The sequence below is a fragment of the Mytilus edulis genome, chromosome 7 (assembly GCF_963676685.1).
Source record: "Mytilus edulis chromosome 7, xbMytEdul2.2, whole genome shotgun sequence".
In the NCBI taxonomy this organism is placed as follows: Eukaryota; Metazoa; Mollusca; class Bivalvia; order Mytilida; family Mytilidae; genus Mytilus; species Mytilus edulis.
Genome location: NC_092350.1, coordinates 40,083,587 through 40,108,579, shown reverse-complemented (window position 1 = coordinate 40,108,579; position 24,993 = coordinate 40,083,587). Strand labels below are relative to the sequence as shown.

Sequence of the window (24,993 nt, the reverse complement as noted above, 5' to 3'; positions counted from 1 at the left end):
ATGGGAAATAATAATTTCATACTGGGCTTGATTTTGATAAGAATTATTTCAAAATTTAAGATACGTTTATATCTTTTTTTATGTTACTATTTCCTTTAGGTGACATGTTTATGGCCTAATTTACACCTTTGATGATCACTTTATCATGGGTTCATTAGTGTTATCACTTCAATTTACAGGGGTCAATGCTTACTTTGCAATTTCCACCATTCAAAACATTTGTAACCTTTGTTTCTAAAGGCTTTAATTTTCAATTTAAAAAAAATTAAATAAAATCCACGAATTAAAAAACCCACGAACATGTAAATATTGCTCAATCCACGAAAATTGATACCCACGAATTAAAGTACTTTCACAGTAGTCCCTAAACCATGAAAATGAGGTCAACAACAATGGACATGTGACAGACAGACACTTTGTAACATAAGGCATCAATATACAAAGTATGAAACATTCAGGTCTTCACCTTCTAAAATATAAAGCTTTTAACTCTGCCGTCATTGCCACTGCTGCCAGATGACTATCCCTATCTTGAGCTTTCTGTGACCAAAGTCTCAGTCAGGCTCAACAAAAACGAGAAACAAGAAAAACTTATGAATCACATCAACAAACAACAACTACTGAACATCAGATTCCTGACTTAGGACAGGGGCAAACAAATGTAGCAGGTTTAAACCTTTTTATAGGTACCAACATTGGCCCTTATCTGAAACAATAATGTAACATCACAACATAAAAAGACACACTTTAAAATATTAATTGAAATGGCTCAACTCAATTAAAAGACATACCATATTAGCACAAGTGACATACACAGAGAATCCCCAAAAAATGAAAAATGTGCTATGAATTAATGCATTGAAAGTCTTTTAATTCATAAGAAATACAAAATTATGTCAGTGATACAATATTCAGCACTTTTAAAAAACAATAGTAAGAATTTGAAAAAGAGAAGATTTGACTGTAGTTGGTTCTTTAGATTATTTTAACAAAGAGTTTAAATTTATATCTGTTTCAGGTTTATTGTTTCTTTGTCAGACATTCATTACACTGTAAAGGATCCAACATAAACAATACTGGTATCTTCCATATTAGGCATGATATTGAGTCTCCACATTGCTGGACCAAATACCACTGAAAAACATACATAATAAAATTATAAGTCTTTATTTCTATGTATAATGCCCAAAGACTACATAAATAGTTTTCCATAGCATATTGTTGTCTATATATTGTTTGCTTTTGAAGTCATATATTTTTTCATGTTATTTTCACGTGAACTTTACAAAAATATGAAGGTATTTTTTCATGATTTTAATTAAATGTTAGAGATATCCCATATTACAAAAAAAATTGATTTATACCCGCGAGCCCCATTATGCTGTCGGACAGTAGTATTCATATTTTGTTTTTAATTTGTCTAACTTATTGGTGTTAGGGTTTCAAACTTCTTATATAAATGTAGTGCATGATATGAGCAACAGCTTTACTAAAACAATAGTTTGTTACAAGGTATTTGACCAATATGTTAATGTGTGTACAACATCATTTTGTGTATAGATGTAAATGATATATATTTTGACCAAAAACTGTGCATGAAATGGCCATTTTAGGTTAAATATGCAAGTTTCATATGTTTTTAACATCATAGTGACATCCGAAGTGAACTTTTTGCACTAGAGTCCAGATCATATTAGCTTTCCTGTACCAAGTCAGTTATATAACAGTTGTTATCCGTTTGTTTGATGTGTTTGGGCTTTTGATTTTGCCATTTGATTATTGACTTTTCGGTTTTAATTTTCCTCCGAGTTAAGTAATTTTGTTCTCAGAGTTAAGTAATTTTGTTATATTACTTTTGAATTTTGACAAAAATATAAAAATTTCAAAAAACATGAACCACTCACTTTAACAGAACAATTTAATTTGATATATAGTAGTTTGACAAATACTAATTTTGATCAATGTGAAGCTTAATATTTCCTTAGCAACAGAACATGATTAAAATGTTCAGGTGATTTTACATAGTTATCTTGCTGTAGTGTTATGTACCACCTTAAAACTAAATACTATACACTTACCTATATCTCCTTCTTTCAGGTCAACATGGAGAGGAGAACACACATCACTGCATTCTTCTACTGAAGAAAATACAGCCTTTCTGTTACCCTTTACTATGGTAACAAATACTGCTTGATAAAACCCACCAATCTACAATAATTATATTCTCAAATCAGTGGTACAAGTCATTATATTTTCAAATCAGTAATATGGGCCATAAATATTTTCAAATCAGTTGTATAAGCTAAACATATTCTCAAATTAGTAATATAGGCCATAAATATTCTCAAAGGAGTAAGTTCGATAAGGGCTTTTTTTTCTGGAATAGCCCCAAGTAAATTTTCAACAAAAGGGCTTATTTCCTATCTAGTCACTGTATAAAATATGATTCATTGTGATATTGGTTAATAAACCCTAATTTAAAAACTGAGCTAAATAAAATGCTTCGCTGAGTGCAGCCTGATATGACCGCAGAGGTTGAACCTTGAACAGTTGTGGCAAATTTGGACACAATATTCAAGCTTAATTCTGTCTGAATTTGGATTGTGATCAAATTTTTGACATAGTATAAGTTTTTGACACAAAATAAACGTCAAGATCTAACAAATCTATTGCACAATACTGTGTAATTGAAGATTCTTCTTGAAAATTTGAAAAATTTTGAAATTTCTTTTTGAACCCCCAAATCTTTTTGAATCCCCCCTTAGAGCTATTATCCCCAAACTCAATCCTAGCCTTCCTTTTGTGATATGGAACCTTGTGGTACAATATAAGAGAGATCCATATTCTTAAACACAAGTTATTGTCAAGAAACTACAAAAATAGTAGTTTTTGGCCCTTAATACCTAAACTGTTGGCAGCATAACCCCCAAAATGAATCCAAACCTTCTACTTGTGGTATTAAACAAGTTCAAAGATCAAACAATTAAAAAGAACAGTGAAGTAGAGCAGAGTAGAGATGAAAAAAAATTGGTGGATATTTCAAGCATAACCTTTCACCCAACCCTAAATTAACAAAAGCCCAAAATGGCCTATATTAAAATCAATTAAATAAATTATATTGTATAGCGCTTTAAACCTACTACTTCAAATAGTTGTGACTTTGGTCCATCTATGTACAGCGTCTTCTCTAAAGCCACTTCTGATTCAGGAGGAACAAATTCTGGTCTTGGAAACATCTTCCTCAATATCTGGCTACTAGCCATGTTCTTTGATACCCTGAAGAAGAAAAAAATAGTTGGTACTGAAATCAGTACTTGTAAATACACAATTTTCATCATTTAAACATTTTAATTATGAAGCAACTATTTATCATAAGTTATTTACAGCTCCTATACTTGAGTATGTACAGAGAAAATAAATTTAAATATGCATAGTGGCCTTAGGCTGTTGTCTGCTCTATGGTCAGGTTGTTGTCGCTTTGACACATTCCCCATTTCCTTTCTCAATTTTATGTTTGCTTTACTTGTGAACAATAGTTGATTGATTTCTGGTGTTAAACACCACTTTCAGCACCTTTGGCTATATATCATGATGGTAAGTTTCTATAAATGGTGAAGGACAGTAGAGTTCTGAAAGAGAACCAACAACTGGCAATATTAGTCAAGTGTTGAAGGAGTGGAACACACCTTGCCATCAGGAAGATTCCAACACACAACCTCAGGGTTTACAGGATAGTTATCATAGATCATTCAAACACCATAGCCATCTTTTGGTTATTTTAATCTGTATGACCTTATGAATAAATAGGGAATAATGCATCAGACACAGATGATACCCCACTTGCATTAAACATTATAAAGAGACATGACTCAGAAACAGTAGAAGTGAGCTTACCTAAATTAATTGGTACTTAATTTGAGTTTTGTGGTAATAAGTATTGTGTAGTGTAATAGTTTCATCCCATTCGGTTGAGGCAAACTAAAGTTGGAGAAAACAAACCAATTTTAGGAGGTACAGATTGACTGATGTAAAAACAGACAAGCAGTGGCAGATCTAGAAATTTTCATTCTGACTGCCTAAGAGGGGCTCGCTCCAGTCATGCTTCAGTGATTCCCTATATAATCAACCAATTTTTTTACCAATAAAGGGGGCCGGGCCCCCTGAAAAACCCGCTAAGTCTGCCTCTGACAAGGGTAAAATTTAACCTGATTTACAATTTTGTTACCATACCAAAAGCTGATAAAGAATTCATGGTTCACCTATCAATTAAGCAAGCTTAAATTTCATACTGGACTTTAATAAATCAGCTGTAAAGTAAACTACATTTTTTACAACATATGAAATGATATAACTAATGAAATATATGAAAGTTATATTCAGAAATATCACAAGGATAAAACCTCTCTATTTGTCCTCTTAATGTCATTTAGTTGTTTATCCCTCACTTAAGATGACTACAGAAATTATAGGTAAATTCGGTCCCCAAACTTGTATTTTTCACAAATACCCCTCCACAAATAGATTTGGATTGAAACTCCCTATACAGGTGAAGATTTTTTTTTTCACTTGAAAGCTGTAATTCATTATCAGGTTTTTGCATAATTTTGAGGATAAGTTGGTATTATCATAGAACCGCAGAATTATTTACTAATAAGCGTTAGCTCGCTTTTTTATGCAAGTTCAAATTCGAAAATTTCGATGCTTTAGAGGGTAACTAAAGGCTCTAAAGAGCCTGTGTCGCTCACCTTGGTCTATGTGAATATTAAACTAAGGACGCAAATGGATTCATGACAAAATTTTGTTTTGGTGATGGTGATGTGTTTGTACATCTTACTTTACTGAACATTCTTGCTGCTTACAATTATCTCTATCTATAATGAACTTGGCCCAGTAGTTTCAGAGGAGAAGATTATTGTAAAAGATTACTAAGATTTACGAAAAATGGTTAAAAATTGACTATAAAGGGCAATAACTCCTAAAGGGGTCAACTGACCATTTCGGTCATGTTGACTTATTTGTAGATCTTACTTTGCTGACATTTATTGCTTTTTACAGATAATCTCTATCTATAATAATATTCAAGATAATAACCAAAAACAGCAAAATTTCCTTAAAATTACCAATTCAGGGGCAACAACCCAACAACGGGTTGTCCGATTCATCTGGAAATTTCAGGGCAGATAGATCTTGACCTGATAAACAATTTTACTACGGGTCAGATTTACTTTAAATGCTTTGGTTTTCGAGTTATAAGCCAAAAACTGAATTTTACCCCTATGTTCTATTTTTAGCCATGGCGGCCATCTTGGTTGGTTGGCCGGGTCACGCCACACGTTTTTTAAACTAGATACCCCAATGATGATTGTGGCCAAGTTTGGTTTCATTTGGCCCAGTAGTTTCAGAGGAGAAGATTTTTGTAAAAGATTACTAAGATTTACGAAAAATGGTTAAAAATTGACTATAATGGGCAATAACTCCTAAAGGTGTCAACTGACCATTTCAGTCATGCTGACTTATTTGTAAATCTTACTTTGCTGAACATTATTGCTGTTTACAGTTTATCTTTATCTATAATAATATTCAAGATAATAACCCGAAACAGTAAAATTTCCATCAAATTACCAATTCAGGGGCAGCAACCCAACAACGGGTTGTCCAATATATCTGAAAATTTAAGGACAAATAGATCTTGACCTGATAAACAATTTTACCCCCATGTCAGATTTGCTCTAAATGCTTTGGTTTTTGAGTTATAAGCCAAATACTGCATTTTACCCCTATGTTCTATTTTTGGCCATGGCGGCCATCTTGGTTGGTTGACCGGGTCATGAGACACATTTTTTAAACTAGATACCCCAATGATGATTGTGGCCAAGTTTGGATTAATTTGGCCCAGTAGTTTCAGAGGAGAAGATTTTTGTAAAAGATTACTAAGATTTACGAAAAATGGTTAAAAATTGACTATAAAGGGCAATAACTCCTAAAGGGGTCAACTGACCATTTTGGTCATGTTGACTTATTTGTAAATCTTACTTTGCTGAACATTATTGCTGTTTACAGTTTATCTCTATCTATAATAATATTCAAGATAATAACCAAAAACAGCAAAAATTCCCTAAAATCACCAATTCAGGGGCAGCAACCCAACAACGGGTTGTCGGATTCATCTGAAAATTTCAGGGCAGATAGATCTTGACCTGATAAACAATTTTACCCCACGTCAGATTTGCTCTAAATGCTTTGGTTTTTGAGTTATAAGCCGAAAACTGCATTTTACCCCTATGTTCTATTTTTAGTCATGGTGGCCATCTTGGTTGGTTGGCCGGGTCACGCCACACATTTTTTAAACTAGATACCCCAATGATGATTGTGGCCAAGTTTGGTTTAATTTGGCCCAGTAGTTTCAGAGGAGAAGATTTTTGTAAAAGTTAACGACGACCGACGACGACGACGACGACGGACGACGGACGCCAAGTGATGAGAAAAGCTCACTTGGCCCTTCGGGCTAGGTGAGCTAAACTAGAGGCTCTAAAGAGCCTGTGTCGCTCACCTTGGTATATGTGAATATTAAACAAAGGAAGCAGATGGATTCATGACAAAATTGTGTTTTGATGATGGTGATGTGTTTGTAAATCTTACTTTACTAAACAGTCTTGCTGCTTACAATTATCTCGATCTATAATGAATTGGCCCAGTAATATCAGTGAAAATGTTAATAAAAATTGACAAATTTTATGAAAATTGTTAAAAATTGACAATAAAGGAAAATAACTCCTTAGGGGGTCAATTTACCATTTCGGTCATGTTGACTTATTTGTAAATCTTACTTTGCTGAACATTATTGCTGTTTACAGTTTATCTTTATCTATAATAATATTCAAGATAATAACCAAAAACAGCAAAATTACCTATTCACGGGCAGCAACCCAACAACGGGTTGTCAGATTCATCTGAAAATTGTAGAGCAGATAGATATTGATCTTCTAAACAATTTAACCCCATGTCAGATTTGCTCTAAATGCTTTGGTTTTTGAGTTATAAGCCAAAAACTGCATTTTACCCCTATGTTCTATTTTTAGCCCATGGCCATCTTGGTTGGTTGAACGGGTCACGCCACACATTTTTAAAACTAGATACCCCAAAGATGATTGTTGCCAAGTTTGGATTAATTTGTCCCAGTAGTTTCAGAGGAGAAGATTTTTGTAAAAGATAACTAAGATTTACGAAAAATTGTTAAAAATTGACTATAAAGGGCAATAACTCCTAAAGGGGTCAACTGACCATTTCGGTCATGTTGACTTATTTGTAAATCTTACTTTGCTGAACATTATTGCTGTTTACAGTTTATCTCTATCTATAATAATATTCAAAATAATAACCAAAAACAGCAAAATTTCCTTAAAATTACCAATTCAGGGGCAGCAACCCAACAACGGGTTGTCCGATTCATCTGAAAATTTCAGGGCAGATAGATCTTGACCTGATAAACAATTATACCCAATATCAGATTTGCTCTAAATGCTTTGGTTTTTGAGTTATAAGCCAAAAACTGCATTTTACCCCTATGTTCTATTTTTAGCCGTGGCGGCCATCTTGGTTGGTTGACCGGGTCACGCCACACATTTTTTAAACTAGATACCCCAATGATGATTGTGGCCAAGTTTGGTTTAATTTGGCCCAGTAGTTTCAGAGGAGAAGATTTTTGTAAAAGCTAACGACGACGGACGACGACGACGGACGCCGGACGACGACGCCGGACGCCGAACGCCAAGTGATGGGAAAAGCTCACTTGGCCCTTTGGGCCAGGTGAACTAAAAAGGAATATCCACAATGGCCAATACCACTGTATTTGATGCAAATTAACCGGCAGTGGTGAAAAACAGGCAAATTCATTTGAAAGGAGGAAAAAATAAAAGAATATACGAAAAATACATGGCTATCACCCAATCAAAATCTGGCTTTCTTATATAAGGGGTGTCTGCCTACTTTTGCTGTTAATCGCAGGCTGAACAAAAATGAGGAAAAAATATTAAAAAATTTCCTCAAGATGCTATTTGTAAATAGCTTCTATCCAAGTTTAGTAAAAATATAGGACAGTTTATGAATCTAATAAATGTTTTAAAAACTTTAATAGCAGACTGTATGTAATGTTACCTGGAAGAAAAACGAAGTCCATCTGTAAGTAAAATACAGAAAAGCAGGACCAAAGTTTTAAATTTCCTACTAGATACTAGCTTTTGATCATTAACAAGCTTCTGTCCAGGTCTGGTACAAATCCAGGATAGTTTAAGAAAGTTATTAAAATTTTAAAAACTTTAACCACAATGTGAATGTAACGTTTCCTGGCAGAAAAAAACTAAGTCCATTTATATTAGGTAAAACTTTATTACTTCTGGATACTATCTTATGATCATAAACAAGCTTTTGTCCAAGTTGGGTAGAAATCCAGGATAGTATAAGAAAGTTATTAAAATTTTAAAAACTTTAACCACAGAGTGAATGTTATGTTTCCTGGCAGAATCAAAGTGATGGAAATCACTCATGGAAAGATTAGAAGAGTAGTTTGAGTTATTTCATATTAAGGTATGGTGGGGAAAAATGAACATTTATAAAGCACTATTTCTGAAAATTGCATTTACAGCAGGTCTTTAGAAGGAAACTTGCTTTTCCAGTATGAGGATAAAATAAGCTTAAATTAAGTAATATAGGTTTCTTTATTTGCACAATTTTATTTACACTGCAGTTTATATCTTATCAAAATCATGTTTCCGGTTCTGAACCAACTATCCTTGTAAGATATAAATCTGGACCAACAGCTTAGAACTTTAAACTGTCAAACAAAATTGAAAAATGTTGTTTTGGGGCATTTTGTAAGTTGAAACAGAGGTTATATGGCATTGAAGATTAAAATTTTCAGAGTGCCTTTTGATCAATTTGTAAAGTATTTTTCAACACAGGGCATTGAAAATGTACTTTTTCAAGGTAAACCAATTAAATAACTTATCTTATTGAAATGTGGATTCTTTCTTGATTGCAAAAATGTATATTCACTTCTAATAAAAATTCAAATGACTAAAAAAAAGACATAATGATTGATAGGAAATAAACTAATAAACAATGGTTTGTTATAATTAAAAGTTTTAAAATTTTTAAACTGTTTCAAGCCAATTCCTGATAAAAAAAAAAGTGTACTAATTTAATTGTTGATTAATTACAGACGATTTTTGGAAATTTATCAAGTAAATTATAGGCCTTGCTTGAATACCTTTTATTTATTCATAATTATATTCATATTTCATTTTTTTAAGATCTTGTTAATCCATTATTCATTTATCTTTCAGATATAATTTACAGAATCACTTTATGTAATGTAGATCAAAAGTAATTGGCAATAAATAAATCTATCATCCTTATAAATATCAAACATCTAATATACACATTTGTGTATTCAATTATGAGGTCAAATACTTGTGTATTAAGAATTATATGTATATTGAGTGGTCTGTATAATTATGTAAGACTGAGGTTCATAGGTAATGTGGTCAATTTGATTGGCAGTTTAGGAGGTGGGGCATTGTAATTAAAGGTCCACCTTGTCTCTGATTTGTTTAGTGATAATGACAGTTGTCAATCATACTAGTTGAATCAATACCCAGTTACCTAATCAAAATGTTTGTTTTTTTTAAAGCCTGCACATCAACACACCTTAATGACATACATTCTTAAATGAACTGCTGCAATAATATACCCAGTTTTTTTCAGTTTATATGTGTATTATGTGCACATACATGAGAACCATAGGGAACTATATTTCAGTGTGAATACATTTAGTAACAGTAGCTAACCTGTCCTGTTGTTAGGGAGGCCGGTGCCTAAGTAAAGATTTAGAACAAGTTCTAATCTTTCTAAAAACTGAACCCATTTATGGGTAAAATACTGAAAAAATGAATTTTATTATTTTACAAAATATACTTCTGAAATCTGGATACTATCTCATGATCATAAACAAGCTTCTGTCCAAGTTTAGTAGAAATCCAGGATAGTTTAAGAAAGTTATTAAAATTTCAAAAAACTTTAACTACAGAGTGAATATATGTGGATGCCGCCGCCGACAGAATGTAGGATCGCTATGTCTTGCTTTACGACAAAAGTTGAAGGCTCAACAAAAAGGTTTCTTATGAAATTATAACTCACAATTTATTCTTGTATATTATTCAGAGACAGATCAAGGGCTATTCACAGACAATTCAGCTAAATACCTAAGAGTGTAAATACGTCTATTGCTTTGCTTTTTTTTTCTAGAACACATATATATACAATGTATTACCAGTTCACACTTAATCCTGTTTTCTTCTTTAAGTTATCATTGTCTTTCAACCCAAACAAACTGCCAATGTCCGGTACTTCTTGGTCTGAGGAATAGAATCTGGCTACTGATGTATCAAGTACATCTTTGTTTTTGTTGTACAGATCTACCACGTCCTCAAAGGTTACAGTTGGAACCAGTTTTGGCTAAGTAATGTAAAAATTAAATACATAAATACACAGTGGCAGATCCAGGGTTGTGTGTGTGGGGGGGGGGGGGGGGGGGGGGGGGTCCAACCCTGGAACCCCCACACCCCCTGGATCCACCACTATTCCTTTTTTTGGGAAGATAAATGCATTTGAATCGGGACATGTAGTTGGATTTTCACTTTTCTCACTTACTTAAACATTACATTACATTGAATATGTGAAATATAGTAATTTTAAAATACTAAATAGAAGTTATGAACAATTAACCCATTTGTTTTCCTGTTTTTACACTAGTCATTTTTGGGACCCTTTATAGCTTGCTGTTTGGCGTTAGCCAAGGCTCTGTGTTGAAAATCTTACTTTTACCTATATTGGTTTACTTTTACAATTGTGACGGATGGAGATTTGTCTCATTTGCACTCATACCACATCTTCTTATATCTAATAAAACTGTTTGAAGAGCTCACAAATGCATACCTAAACCTCCCTTCCCACTATCCGTTGCATTCTCATAGAAATGGCCATATTTTCCTGTAGGAAACTCAAACAATTATTTGTTTTTATCCTGATGAAAGTGCCTACATGTCGTTCAATTAATGTTCTGCAGCAGTCTATAAAGTGTTGTTGTTATAAAGCTTTCTACATTTTATTTCGATAAAAGAATTTATGTAGGTGGTGCACAATGCAATTTTGGTTTATAAGGTAGTTAAAGTGAAGTTGTGAATATGAACAAACAAGCACTATGATCAGTATATTGTTTGTATACCTTGAACACAAAAGGTTGTTGTTGCTGGCAATGTCTCCTGACAAGCCAATGTTTGGATTCAGTCATCAGCTTGACTTCATGGGTATCCATACACAGGTCACATTCCTGGGTCGGCTCCCTGAAGAATGGATTGTCCAATAAACATTCTGCATCATAAAAATCTGAAAACAAGTAACATTTTAAATGAGACTGGTAATCATGGTTTAATAACGATTTTAAGTGCCATTCGAAACTTTACAAAAGTTTTAAACTGATGTGAATCAGCAAAATGTATGCTCATTTTTTTGGCAAATGTTGGTACAGTCATATATTTTTACAACAATTTCCCTCAAATTTTCAATAAGGTTTTCATTAACTCTTTTATAAATTGGAAGATAATAAGAGTAATTACAAGTATGTAGTTGAACATTACTGTTACCATGTTTTTAAGCCCATGAAATAACTGAATCAGTTCTATATTTTCATGCAGAAGTGACTAAATTAAACCCCTCAATATCCTAGCTTAAACTCTGCAAATACACAGACATAAACACAGGTTACTCAAAACATGTTTTTATTTTTATATAAGATACATGTATCTGTAAAATCTATCAAGGACTTTCACTTGACCTTTACCAATAATCTACATCAACACAATTTAATGAAATACAAAGAGACAATTCAAGCAACCAGATTTCAACTTTTGATTTGTATATCATGTATATAGACTAAGTACTTCCAACTGTTCTAACTTAATACTTGTACCAGTACCTGAATGACAATTTGAGCATACAGTTGACTCTCATTATCTCGAAGTCAGTCTGAACAAAGAAATATTTTAAGATAACTATAGAACAACTAAAAGGAATACCAGAAATAAATATGACAGAACTAGGGACACAACTCTTTCTTAGCCTGGTAAGGCTGCCTAAAAATCCAAATAAATATGGGAAGGGGATTGATATTTTTATAAATAAGGCTGATATTGATGTTTTTGTATGTAATGGTCTTATATTATAATAATATAATCATTATATGGTGACTTTTTCATTTTGTACTCGTTGAATAAATATCTAGAACAACTATCTAGACTATAAATCACATAAGACTAATCAATCATACAGTCTTAGCATGATTTGTAGTTCGTATACATATAAAAGTGCTTTGAGAAAATTTTGATTTCTTTTGATTTAATTCTATTTCCATCTTTTTCTGCAAAAGAAATTAGAATACAAATGATTACAGTGGTGCAGGGTGTGCTGACCTATCCCATGGCAGTAAGATTGTGTGTTCAAATCTCACTGCCAGAGTTGGAAAAATTATTTCCTATATTATCAAATGTAACTTAACTTTACTTTACTTTCAATTTCAAAATGAAAACCTACTTAATGTTTTTTAAGAGAGTGTATGCCAAATTCCCCCCCCCCCTTTTTTTTACCCCATTTAAAATCAGTTATTTTGAATGTTACAGACATCTATATTTCAAGGCCTATAGCACGTTATGCCTCTTTTAATGCCAGTATGATAACTTGACTGTCTTTAACAGACTCAAGGCATTGTGTTTCTACCAAAACTTTACCCTATTAGCGCAACAATATGTCTCTGCATGACTTTTTGTCCAAGGATTTCGTATTTTTCACTTTTTCTCCAACAGTCACGTGACTTTAGGAAATATACCATGTGACTAAAAAAAGGACGAATTATCTTCAAACTTAATTTTCTGAAATATTTGACCAATTATCTTTCATTTGAGCCCAACATGGCATGTGCATGACCATTGATGTGAATGCAGTATTCGTTTGAACTTTGATAGTGTCCCTACCTTACCTACCCTATTTTTTTCAAAGATTTAATAGCAAACACACATATTATTTTGTTGGCCTTAGTGTAAACAATATTTGATTATGAATTATACGAGTTACAATGTATATTCACATTAACAAATAGGATTTAGAAACAAGCAACAAGTGCTTATGTTAATCTGTCTCAAAGGTCGTTGGACATTTAGGGCATGTCCTGTTATTAAAAAGGTGATATATGCATTACTTTTTTTTTTTTTTTAACAACATAAATAAATATTTATTTCAAACATTGGCTTTTTACAAAATCCTTCAGGAGTCCAAGCTCCTCCTGATGTCCCCTGTTACAATCCACTAATCACTCAGGATAGTGATTAGTTATAAAAAACATATTACATTTTGTACATCAAAGTGTCAAAGTTATTTTATATATATACTGTTCTTTAAAAAAAAAATTAAAAAAAAAAAAAATCCCTAACTACAAATGACCTACCTACCCTGTTTTTTTCAAAGATGTAATAGGAAACACACATATTATTTTTTTGGCCTTAGTGTAAACAATATTTGATTATGAATTATACGAGTTACAATGTATATTCACATTTACAAATACATTTGAAATAGGTTTAAGAAAACAAATAACAAGTGCTTATGTTAATCTGTCCTTATTGTTAGGATTTTGAAGAAAACAAATATTTAGGTGTACTTTGCTATTCCAAATTGAAATGCATTACTTAATTATTAACCAAATGATAAGTACATTTTTGCATGAACCCCCTGAGGGGTTCATGCTTATATATTGGTGAGTTTTGGATGTGTCTATGGGCCACTCGATATATCTCGACCGGAAGTCAGAATAAAATTCTCGGAACGTCTCGAAATTTTTCAATCATTTATACAGGTCTTAACAGGTTGTTATCTACGTCTTTGATATGGTCCCTTGATGTCCCTTGACGACACAATTATATTTGTTTTAAAATGACCGCTGTACACTGTGTGTATCTGGGTCAATTATAAGGTGGTCTGTTGACTCGATAACATATTAACTAATTAAGCTTAAAGATGTAACCACTGGATACTGTGTATTTCATCATAGACTTACGGGAGAGGACATTCTGGTTAAAATATTAATATTAGATCAGAAAACAGAAAGATAATATTCTTATCAAAAGTATTTAATTCAATCGGAATCAAAGAAATATATACGAAATATATTCTGTATTTATGTTTCTGAAAAAAACTAACAATGATTGAAATCAGAATATGACAATATACTCTGCTTTGGTATTTTTAAATATTCAGTTGTAAAAGAAACATAAAAATTAAATCTAAATATATTCTTGCATCCTACAAAAAAAATGTTTATAAAAAATAATTATTATATTTCTATGTTAATTATTTCATACCATTTTAGTATTTAACTTTTATGAGTAATTATTATTTTTTTTTTGTATTGTAATATATCCATAAAACGGAAAGTAAGGTAAATGTATTCAATATTTAAATTCTAAACGGTCGTGAATAAAAATACTTGTGTGTTTTCTAATCATAAAGCATGATTTTAAATCCTTGCAGCTCACAACAACCGTAAAATGATTTACAATAATCACAACAAAATTTAATTACAATTATATTAATGTTTCAATTATTTTATACTGTTTTAGTATGGATTTAGAAGTCTTTGCTTATAGTTTGTATAGTAATATCAGAGACATATAATACATATATATATGTACATGTCTCTGGTAATATATTCACGAATGTTAGAATTTAAAAATAGATTCATTCGATAAATAAAATGTCCATCCGTAAATACTTGACCTTCTTGTTTATGGATATTATATTTATTCAAAAGAATTTCAAAAAAAAATACTAACAGGAACGTTAGTTTATTATAAAATTTTAATTCAATTTTTGTTTGTTTGTTTTAATAGTGTAACCTTATAGCATCTACATATTTGTACTATGGTACTGTTTTGAAAATTGTATTCACTGTGTTGACCAACTATCCTTCACGTCTTGATTCATTCACATTATAATAGACAGGGGTCGATATTAGCGCTGGTCTGGTGGTCTGGGACCAGTAGATTTTGTCAGCTGGTGGTCCGGCGGACCAGTAAAAATTTGTCGATAAATATCACTGATTGCATTGCAATCTCTGTTTGTTTACAAAACAATTTACCTTTTAAATCAATTACACGGTACTGAGGGGTATTACAATTGATCAAGTTAATTACTATCCCGAGTGAGCGTCCTTCACAACAATATAAAATGTGGAAATTTTTGGAAGGAGTAAAACCGCCGGACAAAAAAAAAAAAAAAGTGAAAATCAAAAGGAAGATCGAAATAAAGTAAATGAAATTGACAAAAGGAAACGAAAATACCAAAAATCATGGGAAAAAGATCGCGAATGGTTGAACTATATAGTAGATCGGAATTTAATGAACTGTACAATTTTTTTTATTAGTGATAGTCAAATGAATGTCATTTTTGCAGGACCAGTAGATTTGGAGCCGGACCAGTAGAGTTTTCGGTCCACTGGTCCGGCTGGCCAGTACAAAAAAAAGCTTAAATTCGACCCCTGGTTATAGATAACATTTCAAAAGCACACTATCGGTTTGCGTTCTAAAAAAATCCAGATAAAATGACAATGAATCCCAAGTCAAAACCTTTAATGTAGGCTGTTGACATTCAAATTCAACTATAAGTTTAAGATATGTAATGATGCATATGCGTATTCTTTTCCTGAGTTTCAGTTAGATGCTTTCTATTTACTATTTCGTGCGCTAAATACTGCTTGCATGCAATCCTATTTTAAAACTCACTCCTGAAAGCTTATTTTCGTTTTTGTTATCTATAAGTTCAGGACACGATAGAAAGAGCTTCACATGTGACTTTCAAGCACGGTCATCATTACTAACGGTATTCTAACCTCGAGTTGTATCTCTTTTGTTTCTTTTTTGAGTCACTGTTCTATTATAAACTTTGACCTTTTCGAAAAGCTAAGGATTGTCTACCCAAGGAACAGATTCCTTAACTTTGTAATGTAATAAACCGCCCTTTAACTTTTTTCATTCGATCGTCACTGATGCTTTTTTTGTAGACTAAACTCGAGTCTGGCGTACATCATTTTAATTCTGGTATCTTTTTATATCTACATACCTTTTTATATAAATTGGTTATTTTAAAAGTGTATACAGGTATTCATAAACTTCTGAATTGATAAATTCTTCAGCAAAACTAAGTTTCCCTGTAAAATCAGGAAACCTTAAAATTTCAGATGTTTTATGAGACCAAAATAAGTCTCTTCATTAGAGTTCCCAATCAATTGCATGCCACAGGTTTCAACGCATACAACATCTACCATGAGTAAAGACAGCTTCAAATACGAGTTGAGAACATATAGTTGGAAACAAAATATAAAGATATGATAGTTAAAATAAATGCATCCAGAATTCCAGATTATAAAGCAAACTCAGTGCTTAAATCTAAATTGCGATAGTTAAACTGTGCAATTTGCATAAGTCATCCGGTTAGTAGAAATCAGGATTTGCCAAATGGTTATAATCGGAAAAATTATGTACATTCCCAAGTAATAAATAAAATAGTCGAGCTTTAAAATAACCATTCAAACAGAAGCTGTAAATATATACTTTCATCTGCCTTCTTCTATCCACAGTCAATTATTTCAATTCAAAAGCAAACACAAATTCAGCAACAATCTTTTGGTGACCCGGCAGTCAGCAGTCATAGGTTCATGTATTGCTTTTCTTTTTTTTAAAGAAAGCAACTTGTTTTATTTTGTTTAAATCATATGTCTTAGAGTACAGTTTCAGAGGCGGATTTAGAGGGGGCACCCTTTTCTGGAAAAAAAAAATGGTTGATTATATTGGGAATCACTAAAGCATGACTGGAGCGGGCCCCCTCTTCGGCAGTCAGTGGGCCCCCACTTATGAAAAATTCTGGATCTGTCACTGAGTCCTGTTAAGAAAGATTTACTAGACCAAATGTTCAGTTGATTTCTCAAAGCCTTTGAAACTACTGGAAAATTTCTCAAAGTTCTTTTTGTGGACACATAACATGTTTGTACTTATCCTATGAATATCAACAATATGCCATCGTCTTTTCTCTATAATACTAAAACAAATCATGTTGTTTAACAACCATGACAACATCTGGTTTTAAAAAAGTCTCATGTTTCTTTTTTTCAATTCCATGTTTACATTACTTGTAGTATATATACAACATTATGTTACAATGTATTATTGATTTTGGAAATTCAATATATATAAAATCTTACATGGTTTTTTTTTAAATTATTTTCCATCTACACATTCTTTTATATTGGCTTATCAAATTATCTTACACTATGTATACCCCACTAAGAAAACTCATTTCGGGGGATTCATCTGGAAAGGAATTAAAAAACAGTAAATATGTGTTTCCCATATCATTTCCCTTTTGTGAAACAATTGCAGCCACCTGTCTATTATTGTTTGTCCTTATTTTATAGGAACTATTTCTGTTAAAAATTAAGTGATCAGTAATCTTTAAATTTTTCTCCCCCTTTCAATATGTTCAAGGTTCGATATTGCAATCAGTTCAAATGTTCACTGCATTTTGGCCCAGGTGCATAATATACATATAAAACTAGAGGCTCTAAAGAGCCTGTGTCGCTCACCTTGGTCTATGTGAATATTAAACAAAGGAAGCAGATTGAAAATTGACTACAAAGGTCAATTACTCCTACAGGGGTCAATTGACCATTTCGTTCATGTTGACTTATTTGTAGATCTTACTTTGCTGAACATTATTGCTGTTTACAGTTTACCTATATCTATAATAATATTCAATATAATAACCAAAAACAGCAAAATTTCCTTAAAATTACCAATTCAGGGGCCGCAACCCAAAAACAGGTTGTCCAATTCATCTGAAAATTTCAGGGCAGATAGATCTTGACCTGATTAACAATTTTACTTCATGTCAGATTTTCTCTAAATTATTTGGTTTTTGAGTTATAAGCCAAAAACTGCATTTTACCCCTATGTTCTATTTTTAGCCGTGGCGGCCATCTTGGTTTGATGGCCAGGTCACCAGACACATTTTTTAAACAAGAAACCCCAAAGATGATTGTGCCCAAGTTTGGATCAATTTGGCACAGCAGTTTCAGAGAAGAAGATTTTAGTAAAAGATATATAAAATTTACGAAAAATGGTTAAAAATTAACTTTAAAGGGCAATAACTCCTAAAGAGGTCAACTGACCATTTTGGTCATGTTGACTTATTTGTAAATCTGACCTTGCTGAACATTATTGCTGTTTACAGTTTACCTATATCTATAATAATATTCAATATAATAACCAAAAACAGCAAAATTTCCTTAAAATTACCAATTCAGGGGCCGCAACCCAAAAACAGGTTGTCCAATTCATCTGAAAATTTCAGGGCAGATAGATCTTCACCTGATTAACAATTTTACCCACGTCAGATTTGCTCTAAATGCTTTGGTTTTTGAGTTATAAGCCAAAAACTGCATTTTACCCCTATGTTCTATTTATAGCCATGGCGGTCATCTTGGTTAGTTGGCGGGGTCACCGGACACAATTTTTAAACTAGATACCCCAATGATGATTGTGGCCAAGTTTCAAATAATTTGGCCCAGCAGTTTCAGAGGAGAAGATTTTTCTAAAAGATTACTAAAATTTATGAAAAATGGTTAAAAATTGACTATAAAGGGCAATAACTCCTAAAGTGGTCAACTGATCATTTTGGTCATGTTGACTTATTTGTAGATCTTACTTTGCTGAACATTATTGCTTTTTACAGTTTATCTCTATCTAAAATAATATTCAAGATAATAACCAAAAACAACAAAATTTCCTTAAAATTACCAATTCAGGGGCAGCAACCTAACAACGGAATGTCAGATTCATCTGAAAATTTCAGGGCAGATAGATCTTAACCTGATTAACAATATTACCCCATGTCAGATTTGCCCTAAATGCTTTGGTTTTTGAGTTATAAGCCAAAAACTGCATTTTACCACTATGTTCTATTTATAGCCATGGCGGCCATCTTGGTTAGTTGGCGGGGTCACCGGACACAATTTTTAAACTAGATACCCCAATGATGATTGTGGCCAAGTTTGGTTTAATTTGGCTTAGTAGTTTCAGAGGAGAAGATTTTTGTAAAAGTTAACGCCGGACGCAGGACGACGACGACGGACGACGACGCCGGACGCCGGACGCCAAGTGATGAGAAAAGCTCACTTGGCCCTTCGGGCCAGGTGAGCTAAAAAAAAAGAAGTAAGGCCTAAAATAAAATATTGTTTGTTTCCCCAATCTTGACCGACCCTGCAAAAATGGTGGTACTCATAAAATTTTATTGGCAAACCTAAGACAAATATTATTTTATTCATTTCCAAGTTTCAGGCTTGTTGAATTGACTGGTATTGTTCCAGCTTTTTGGAAAAATTAAAATTAATTCCCTACCTACCTTCCCACACCTGCTTTGACAGGGTCTGGATTGGGGAAACGAACAATATATTAATTTAGGCCAAAAACAACTAAAATAGTTGTTTTAAAAGTACATTAAGTCTTTAACTGTTTTTTAGAACTTCTTTTAACATGTTTAATGTCATTATTTGCAAATACAGAAATAAATTTTTTAATTTATTAAGAGTTATAAATAATGTCATGAATTTCATGTCATTTTGCTGTACATTTGTATATTGCAGCCTTAATCATGTTAATGCAATATACATGTATATTATACTATAGATGATAATTAATCAATTAATTCAATTACCTTTAATTATGACTGATCACAGGTGTTAACAATGATAACAGTGATTAACAATTTGACAGTTTGTGCTAATCACTTATGTAATGCATTTGATGCAAGAATAAAGGACTAAATTCCCTACACAATTTAAGACGAAGGATACACATGTATGTACATGTATCACATATGGATGGGTGGTTAACATCCAATTGGAAAATTCAAAAGAAAAATATAATAAAGCACTATGAATATGAACATTCAAGATTGCTTTGTATTAGAGTAGACAGACAAGCTGACATGTCAACTTACCTACAATCTATTACTTATTTGCACTGGCCATGGGAACCAAATTAAGAAGCTTTATATTCCTTTTTCCAAGTCATTCATTCATTATATTAGTTTGACCCAACCAGCATGACCAGGGATTGAACCCATGTCCACCCACACACTAAGAATGCAAAAAGAGACCACCAAGGACAAAAAGAGGAAAAATATAAAACTGAATAAAACAATTCTAGAGAAAGGTTAGGCCAAACATAGATGTAATACCCATAGATGAAGCTCAACCCTGACTTCAAAGGTTATATGTGCGTTGTAATGGCTTTCACACTTATCTGATAATGACATGAACCAGTTGGTCATGGAGATGCAGATTTACAACCATGACAATAGAAAACTGACAATTAAAAGTTACTTAGCAATTAAACATGCTAAAAATCAGAAAGAAACAAAATAAAAAAATATATTTTATATTGACTTGATTATAAAAAAATAATATTTGTTTAGATGAAACAATATAACAAATTATTCTTGAAAAGAAACTAATAAATATGAATATTTTTCTTTTTTAGGCAGAACTTTTGTTTTGATCCTGTTTAAATTTTATATAAATTTAACTCTATCTTATAATTAACAATGTTTACTATTATTTATAAACAAGCTTATTGAAAATATAATTGTTAGAAAACATTAAACAAGTTGAAAATATGTATGCTCCAAAAATTTGTTTCCATGCATTGTATGTTTTGTCATTTCACTAAACTATAAACTCTTTACAGTAATTATAAATACATATTTCATAAACCACTTGAATGAAATTATTATAATTTTTGTAATTAGCCATAAAATATATAAAATTCATCTATGATATATTAACTAACTTATTCTGAAAAATATAAAAATGATTTTAGAAAGACAATTTCCCTTTTAAAACCAGAAAAACTGATGAAAAAAGGAAAATAATGTACTTTCTTATTATTTATTTCCCAAATTCGACGCAGTTCGACACCTTAATGAAGCATATCAAAGAAAAGGTGTATTTCAGAAGCACAGAAAGGTGCTATTCCCATTTTCAGGAACTAACAGGAACACAGTTTTTATGAAATATGAAGACACAAGCCTAAAAAATACATTTTTGAATTTAGTTCAATATTTCCCTCGTAAAATGCGGAATTTTTGATCGATTTCATCCATTTTTTGACCATTCTGTTTGTCTGTCCAGTGCGCTAAAAATAGACATATATTAACAACAGAAGGGACATAACTCGAGAAGACATTTAAGAAAATCTATTATGCTGTACTGGTCAATGAGATCAACAGATAAGAGATATGGCTAGAGTTACTTGATTGGGTACAACACACATATAACATCAAAGAGAGTCAATTTGGTCATGGTTCTTTGTATCTAACAATAGAGAACAGTGGGGAACTTTTGGCGAGCTTTATCTATGGGTATTACATCTATGGGCCAAATAACACTGAATAAATCAGGAAAAGCTTGGAAATAGGGAGGGTACGTGAAACGACCATGGGTGCAAATTAAACATGAACATAAATTTGGTGATAGACCCAGATTCCCTGTGTACAGGCCTGACTATGGAATCTATTAAACACTATAAATAATTGAATCAACAATACCAACTAACGTGACGGTACCCAAATTGCACCTATTTTGACAGTTTTTTCACCTACGTTTTTTTATGATCAAGAAAAAAATCTCCATACTGTGTTTATTTTGTAGCCCTATCCTTCTTTATTGTATAGATACACCAATTTAATTTTGAATCCATATTGAGTCATAAAAAAATGGGTTTGAATCAACCTCCAAACTATCCATGATTCTGTAATGAGGAGTACCCAAATTGCATCCATGCTTAAATTCACATCGTCAAAAGTCTAATAACCGAGCTTTTGTTTAATTTCTTCAAATATTTTGAACAATTGGATATTAGTCCATGCTTACTCTTCATATTTTACGAAATGGATACTTATAATATATTGTATTTGCTAATTTTAAAAAGATGACGTTTTGATGACGTCGCATGGTGACGTTTTCGTACATTTTGCTTTTTCAGTAAACAGTCCATTTGTTGATAAATACTGTGAACGTTTTGTGTATATCTAAATATGTTTACCTATGTTGAAAGACGTGCATAGTATCAAATCATAAAAATACAAATTGTTTAGTCTCTAGGAAATCTTGTAAGATTTCCGTTGCTATTTTTTCTAAATAGGTGCAATTTGGGTACTCGGTGCAATTTGGGTACCCTTACGTTACAGATTTTGAATTATTATTCCTCTTACATGTTATGTTCACCATCTTATGAAGAGGCAGTGTGGCAAGACGAATAGCACGAAACACATCATATCCATATGGCTGTAGAACCTTCATTACGTAATTTCCAGTTGCTTCATGGTAGGAGGCTAACATAAAAACGCAAAACAAGACTGTAAATGTGATTAAAATCACTTTGAACATTACTTTCACACCCTGGCTAAATCTTAGCCATATTTCCATTGCTGTAATCCTATTCTCGTTTTCCCTTGGGACATCAGCCTCATTTTCTAGTGCTTTGTCAATGCATGCATTGATCTCATCTGTTGTCATGCCCCATTCTGAACCAAGTCTCTTTAATTCAGAGACATTCCTTTTCAAAAAGAACATAAATTCGACTGCTTCCGTGTCCATGTTGTCAGTAAATAATGTCCTCGGTATTCTTCAGCGAATCAGTAGAAAGTCCTGAAAGCTTCCGAAAACAACAAAAACAAATGATAACTTTTATAGTTTTCATTGTACAATTTTGGGTTTCGTTCAACGAATGATTTCCATATAAAATTTCAATATTTTAATTATTTAAATCAACTAAACAAAATATTACAGAAAAGAATCACCTACAGTACAAATATAATGGATGATAACAACATCATTTTTATTGATCTTTTATGATTTAGATAAACAAGCATGGCGAATATTGACAGCCTCCGGTTGCAGAAAAAGTTTCCCAGTTTACCGGAGACTGAAACTTCTGAGCAAGTCCAAGAAACAGTTTTGAAATAAGCATGGTAAATATAGCGTGAATAAATTGAGTGGTTTAGGCCATTGTCATTTTACCTTGATATTTAAAACTATAAAGTGCCCGTGTTTACGACGACGTTCGCGTAAATTAAAATATTTTAATGGATATTGCATTTATTCCTTACGTTTTAAATTTAGACTGTTTAATATTACATGCATTAGATGTTTTTAAAGAAACCTGTACGATTGGTTAAGTGTTCAATTTGCAGGAAAAGGATCTAGTACGTTAATGTAATTAGGTCAAATAAACGAAGGTAATTGAGATCTATTTTTAGATGCCGTAGCGAACAACGGAGCCGCGGCAAGAGTTCACGTTGATTGACAGATGAATGCAATTATAGATATCCAGATGTTTATCCCCAAGGCGTAGTATGTAGACTGCAGTTATTAAGTGTGTGAAAATCTCATGTTACAAAATTTTATTTAGCTGTTGTGTAAAGACTAAAGTAGTTGTCAGATACCTGTATGCAAGTGATGTGTGATTAGAGCTGTTATAATTTGAGGTAAAACACATGATCACAGTGACACATAGTTCATACATATTAACATTTTCATGATTTGACCCCCTATTGAATTCAATTTTATATATTGTACATGGTAGAAACTTAAAACTTGTATATCCACTGTGCAGAGTTTTTATTGCATGTTGTACAATAATTACAGTATCAATTAAGGTACCAGGCTTATAATTTAATATGCTCAAATTAAGTAAAACTTATGGTCTACATAGGCTATAATGGGGATTTGTACGCACATTCGTCTAGTAATGTGCCAGAGCAAGGTCAGTTATTGTAAGTATTTTCTTTATTGTTGTTAGTTTATATATATCCATATGCCTCTGTTTATTCATTCGAACAAAACAGGGACTTTGTAGACCTTGAAAATTTATCGCCAGAAAAATAATCCTTTTCCTTTCTGTTTTTTTTCATAAATGCATTGCATATGGTTAGGACTTCATACATTCATGCATCATTTGAAGTTGATTCATCATATGCATTTTAGATAAAAAAAACTTAATTAAATGTTCAGACCTGCCAACTTTTGAAAATCTCCATGGAGGATTTAGCATGCGACCGGTATTTTAAGGGTTACATTTTTTGCGATGTTTCTGTGTGCATTGTTTTTTACTCCTAAACAGTCTCATTTCTTTTCTTTTTTCTTTTGGTATACTAATGATGAGCTTGTAGGCCTTGGTTTCTTTTATTTGCATAATTCTTGTACTAATTTTAAAATTTACAAAATAACTCAAGAATACAGAAAACTGGCATTAAGAATAAAGGATATAAAGTGAAGACCCCTTCCTTTTCCCCCAAAGACCTTCTTATCTATGAACCATAGCTACAAATCTAAACCTACATTTCCTAAAGTTAGAAGGATGAATACAGATTTTGATTTGGTGTTCTTATCGGCGGACGCTATACAGTAACACAGTAGAAGTGAATACAAAAATGGCATCAATTTTAAATCAACAGACACATGTCTGGTTTCAAAAGTTTAAATGGATTTCAAGATAAAGGATGTTTTCTTGAGAGTTCATTTAATACAGTTCTCATCTTTCTGTTAATTACGATTTTGTTGTGGAACTACGGTAAACGTTGTAAATTGAGCTCGTATGATAAATTGATTAAAATTGAAAGGCTGTCTGACCGAATTTGTCATTTTTGTGTTTACAAATTAATTTTGAGAATTGTTATGACCCATTAGGAAATCCGATTAAATACAACTAATTATGACACCTGTTGTGACTGTTGATTAGCTTAGGGTCGTTAACTTGTCATAATATGTCCCTAGGT

The 24,993-nt window shown here is 32.3% G+C and overlaps 2 protein-coding genes across 4 annotated transcripts in view; one reads left to right on the top strand and one right to left on the bottom strand.

The window, feature by feature from the left end:
- Positions 1 to 850: 850 nt before the first annotated feature.
- LOC139481437 (uncharacterized) lies at positions 851 to 23,374 on the bottom strand. Of its 2 annotated transcripts, none has more exons than XM_071264767.1 (6): positions 23,326 to 23,374; positions 11,282 to 11,442; positions 10,328 to 10,512; positions 3,141 to 3,276; positions 2,079 to 2,208; positions 851 to 1,134 (listed from the first exon to the last, which is right to left on the bottom strand). In XM_071264767.1, the coding sequence occupies exons 1-6, from the start codon at positions 23,357 to 23,359 to the stop codon at positions 1,046 to 1,048; spliced, it is 735 nt and encodes a 244-aa protein (XP_071120868.1). In that variant the 5' UTR covers positions 23,360 to 23,374; the 3' UTR covers positions 851 to 1,045. The 2 variants fall into 2 exon arrangements, with proteins under 2 accessions (XP_071120868.1, XP_071120867.1); XM_071264766.1 differs by lacking the exon at positions 23,326 to 23,374 and adding an exon at positions 22,429 to 22,844.
- Positions 22,867 to 24,993, top strand: part of LOC139481436 (uncharacterized) — a 20,218-nt gene continuing 18,091 nt past the window's right edge. The window contains exons 1-2 of one of the 2 annotated variants that reach the window (XM_071264765.1): positions 23,028 to 23,187; positions 23,476 to 23,569. The gene's annotated coding sequence lies outside the window, so the exon portion shown is untranslated. Of the gene's footprint in view, positions 23,188 to 23,475; positions 23,570 to 24,993 lie in introns of both variants that reach the window. The other variant, XM_071264763.1, reaches the window with a different exon arrangement.

Coding starts and splice junctions, on each gene's coding strand:
- LOC139481437 (XM_071264766.1), bottom strand. CDS start 22,813: ATGGACACGGAAGCAGTCGAATTTATGTTCTTTTTGAAAAGGAATGTC. Junction 11,443..22,428: donor TAAGATGGTGAACATAACAT/GTAAGAGGAATA, acceptor ACTTGTTTTCAG/ATTTTTATGATGCAGAATGT. Junction 3,277..10,327: donor ACAGGATTAAGTGTGAACTG/GTAATACATTGT, acceptor TTTCTTCTTCAG/GGTATCAAAGAACATGGCTA.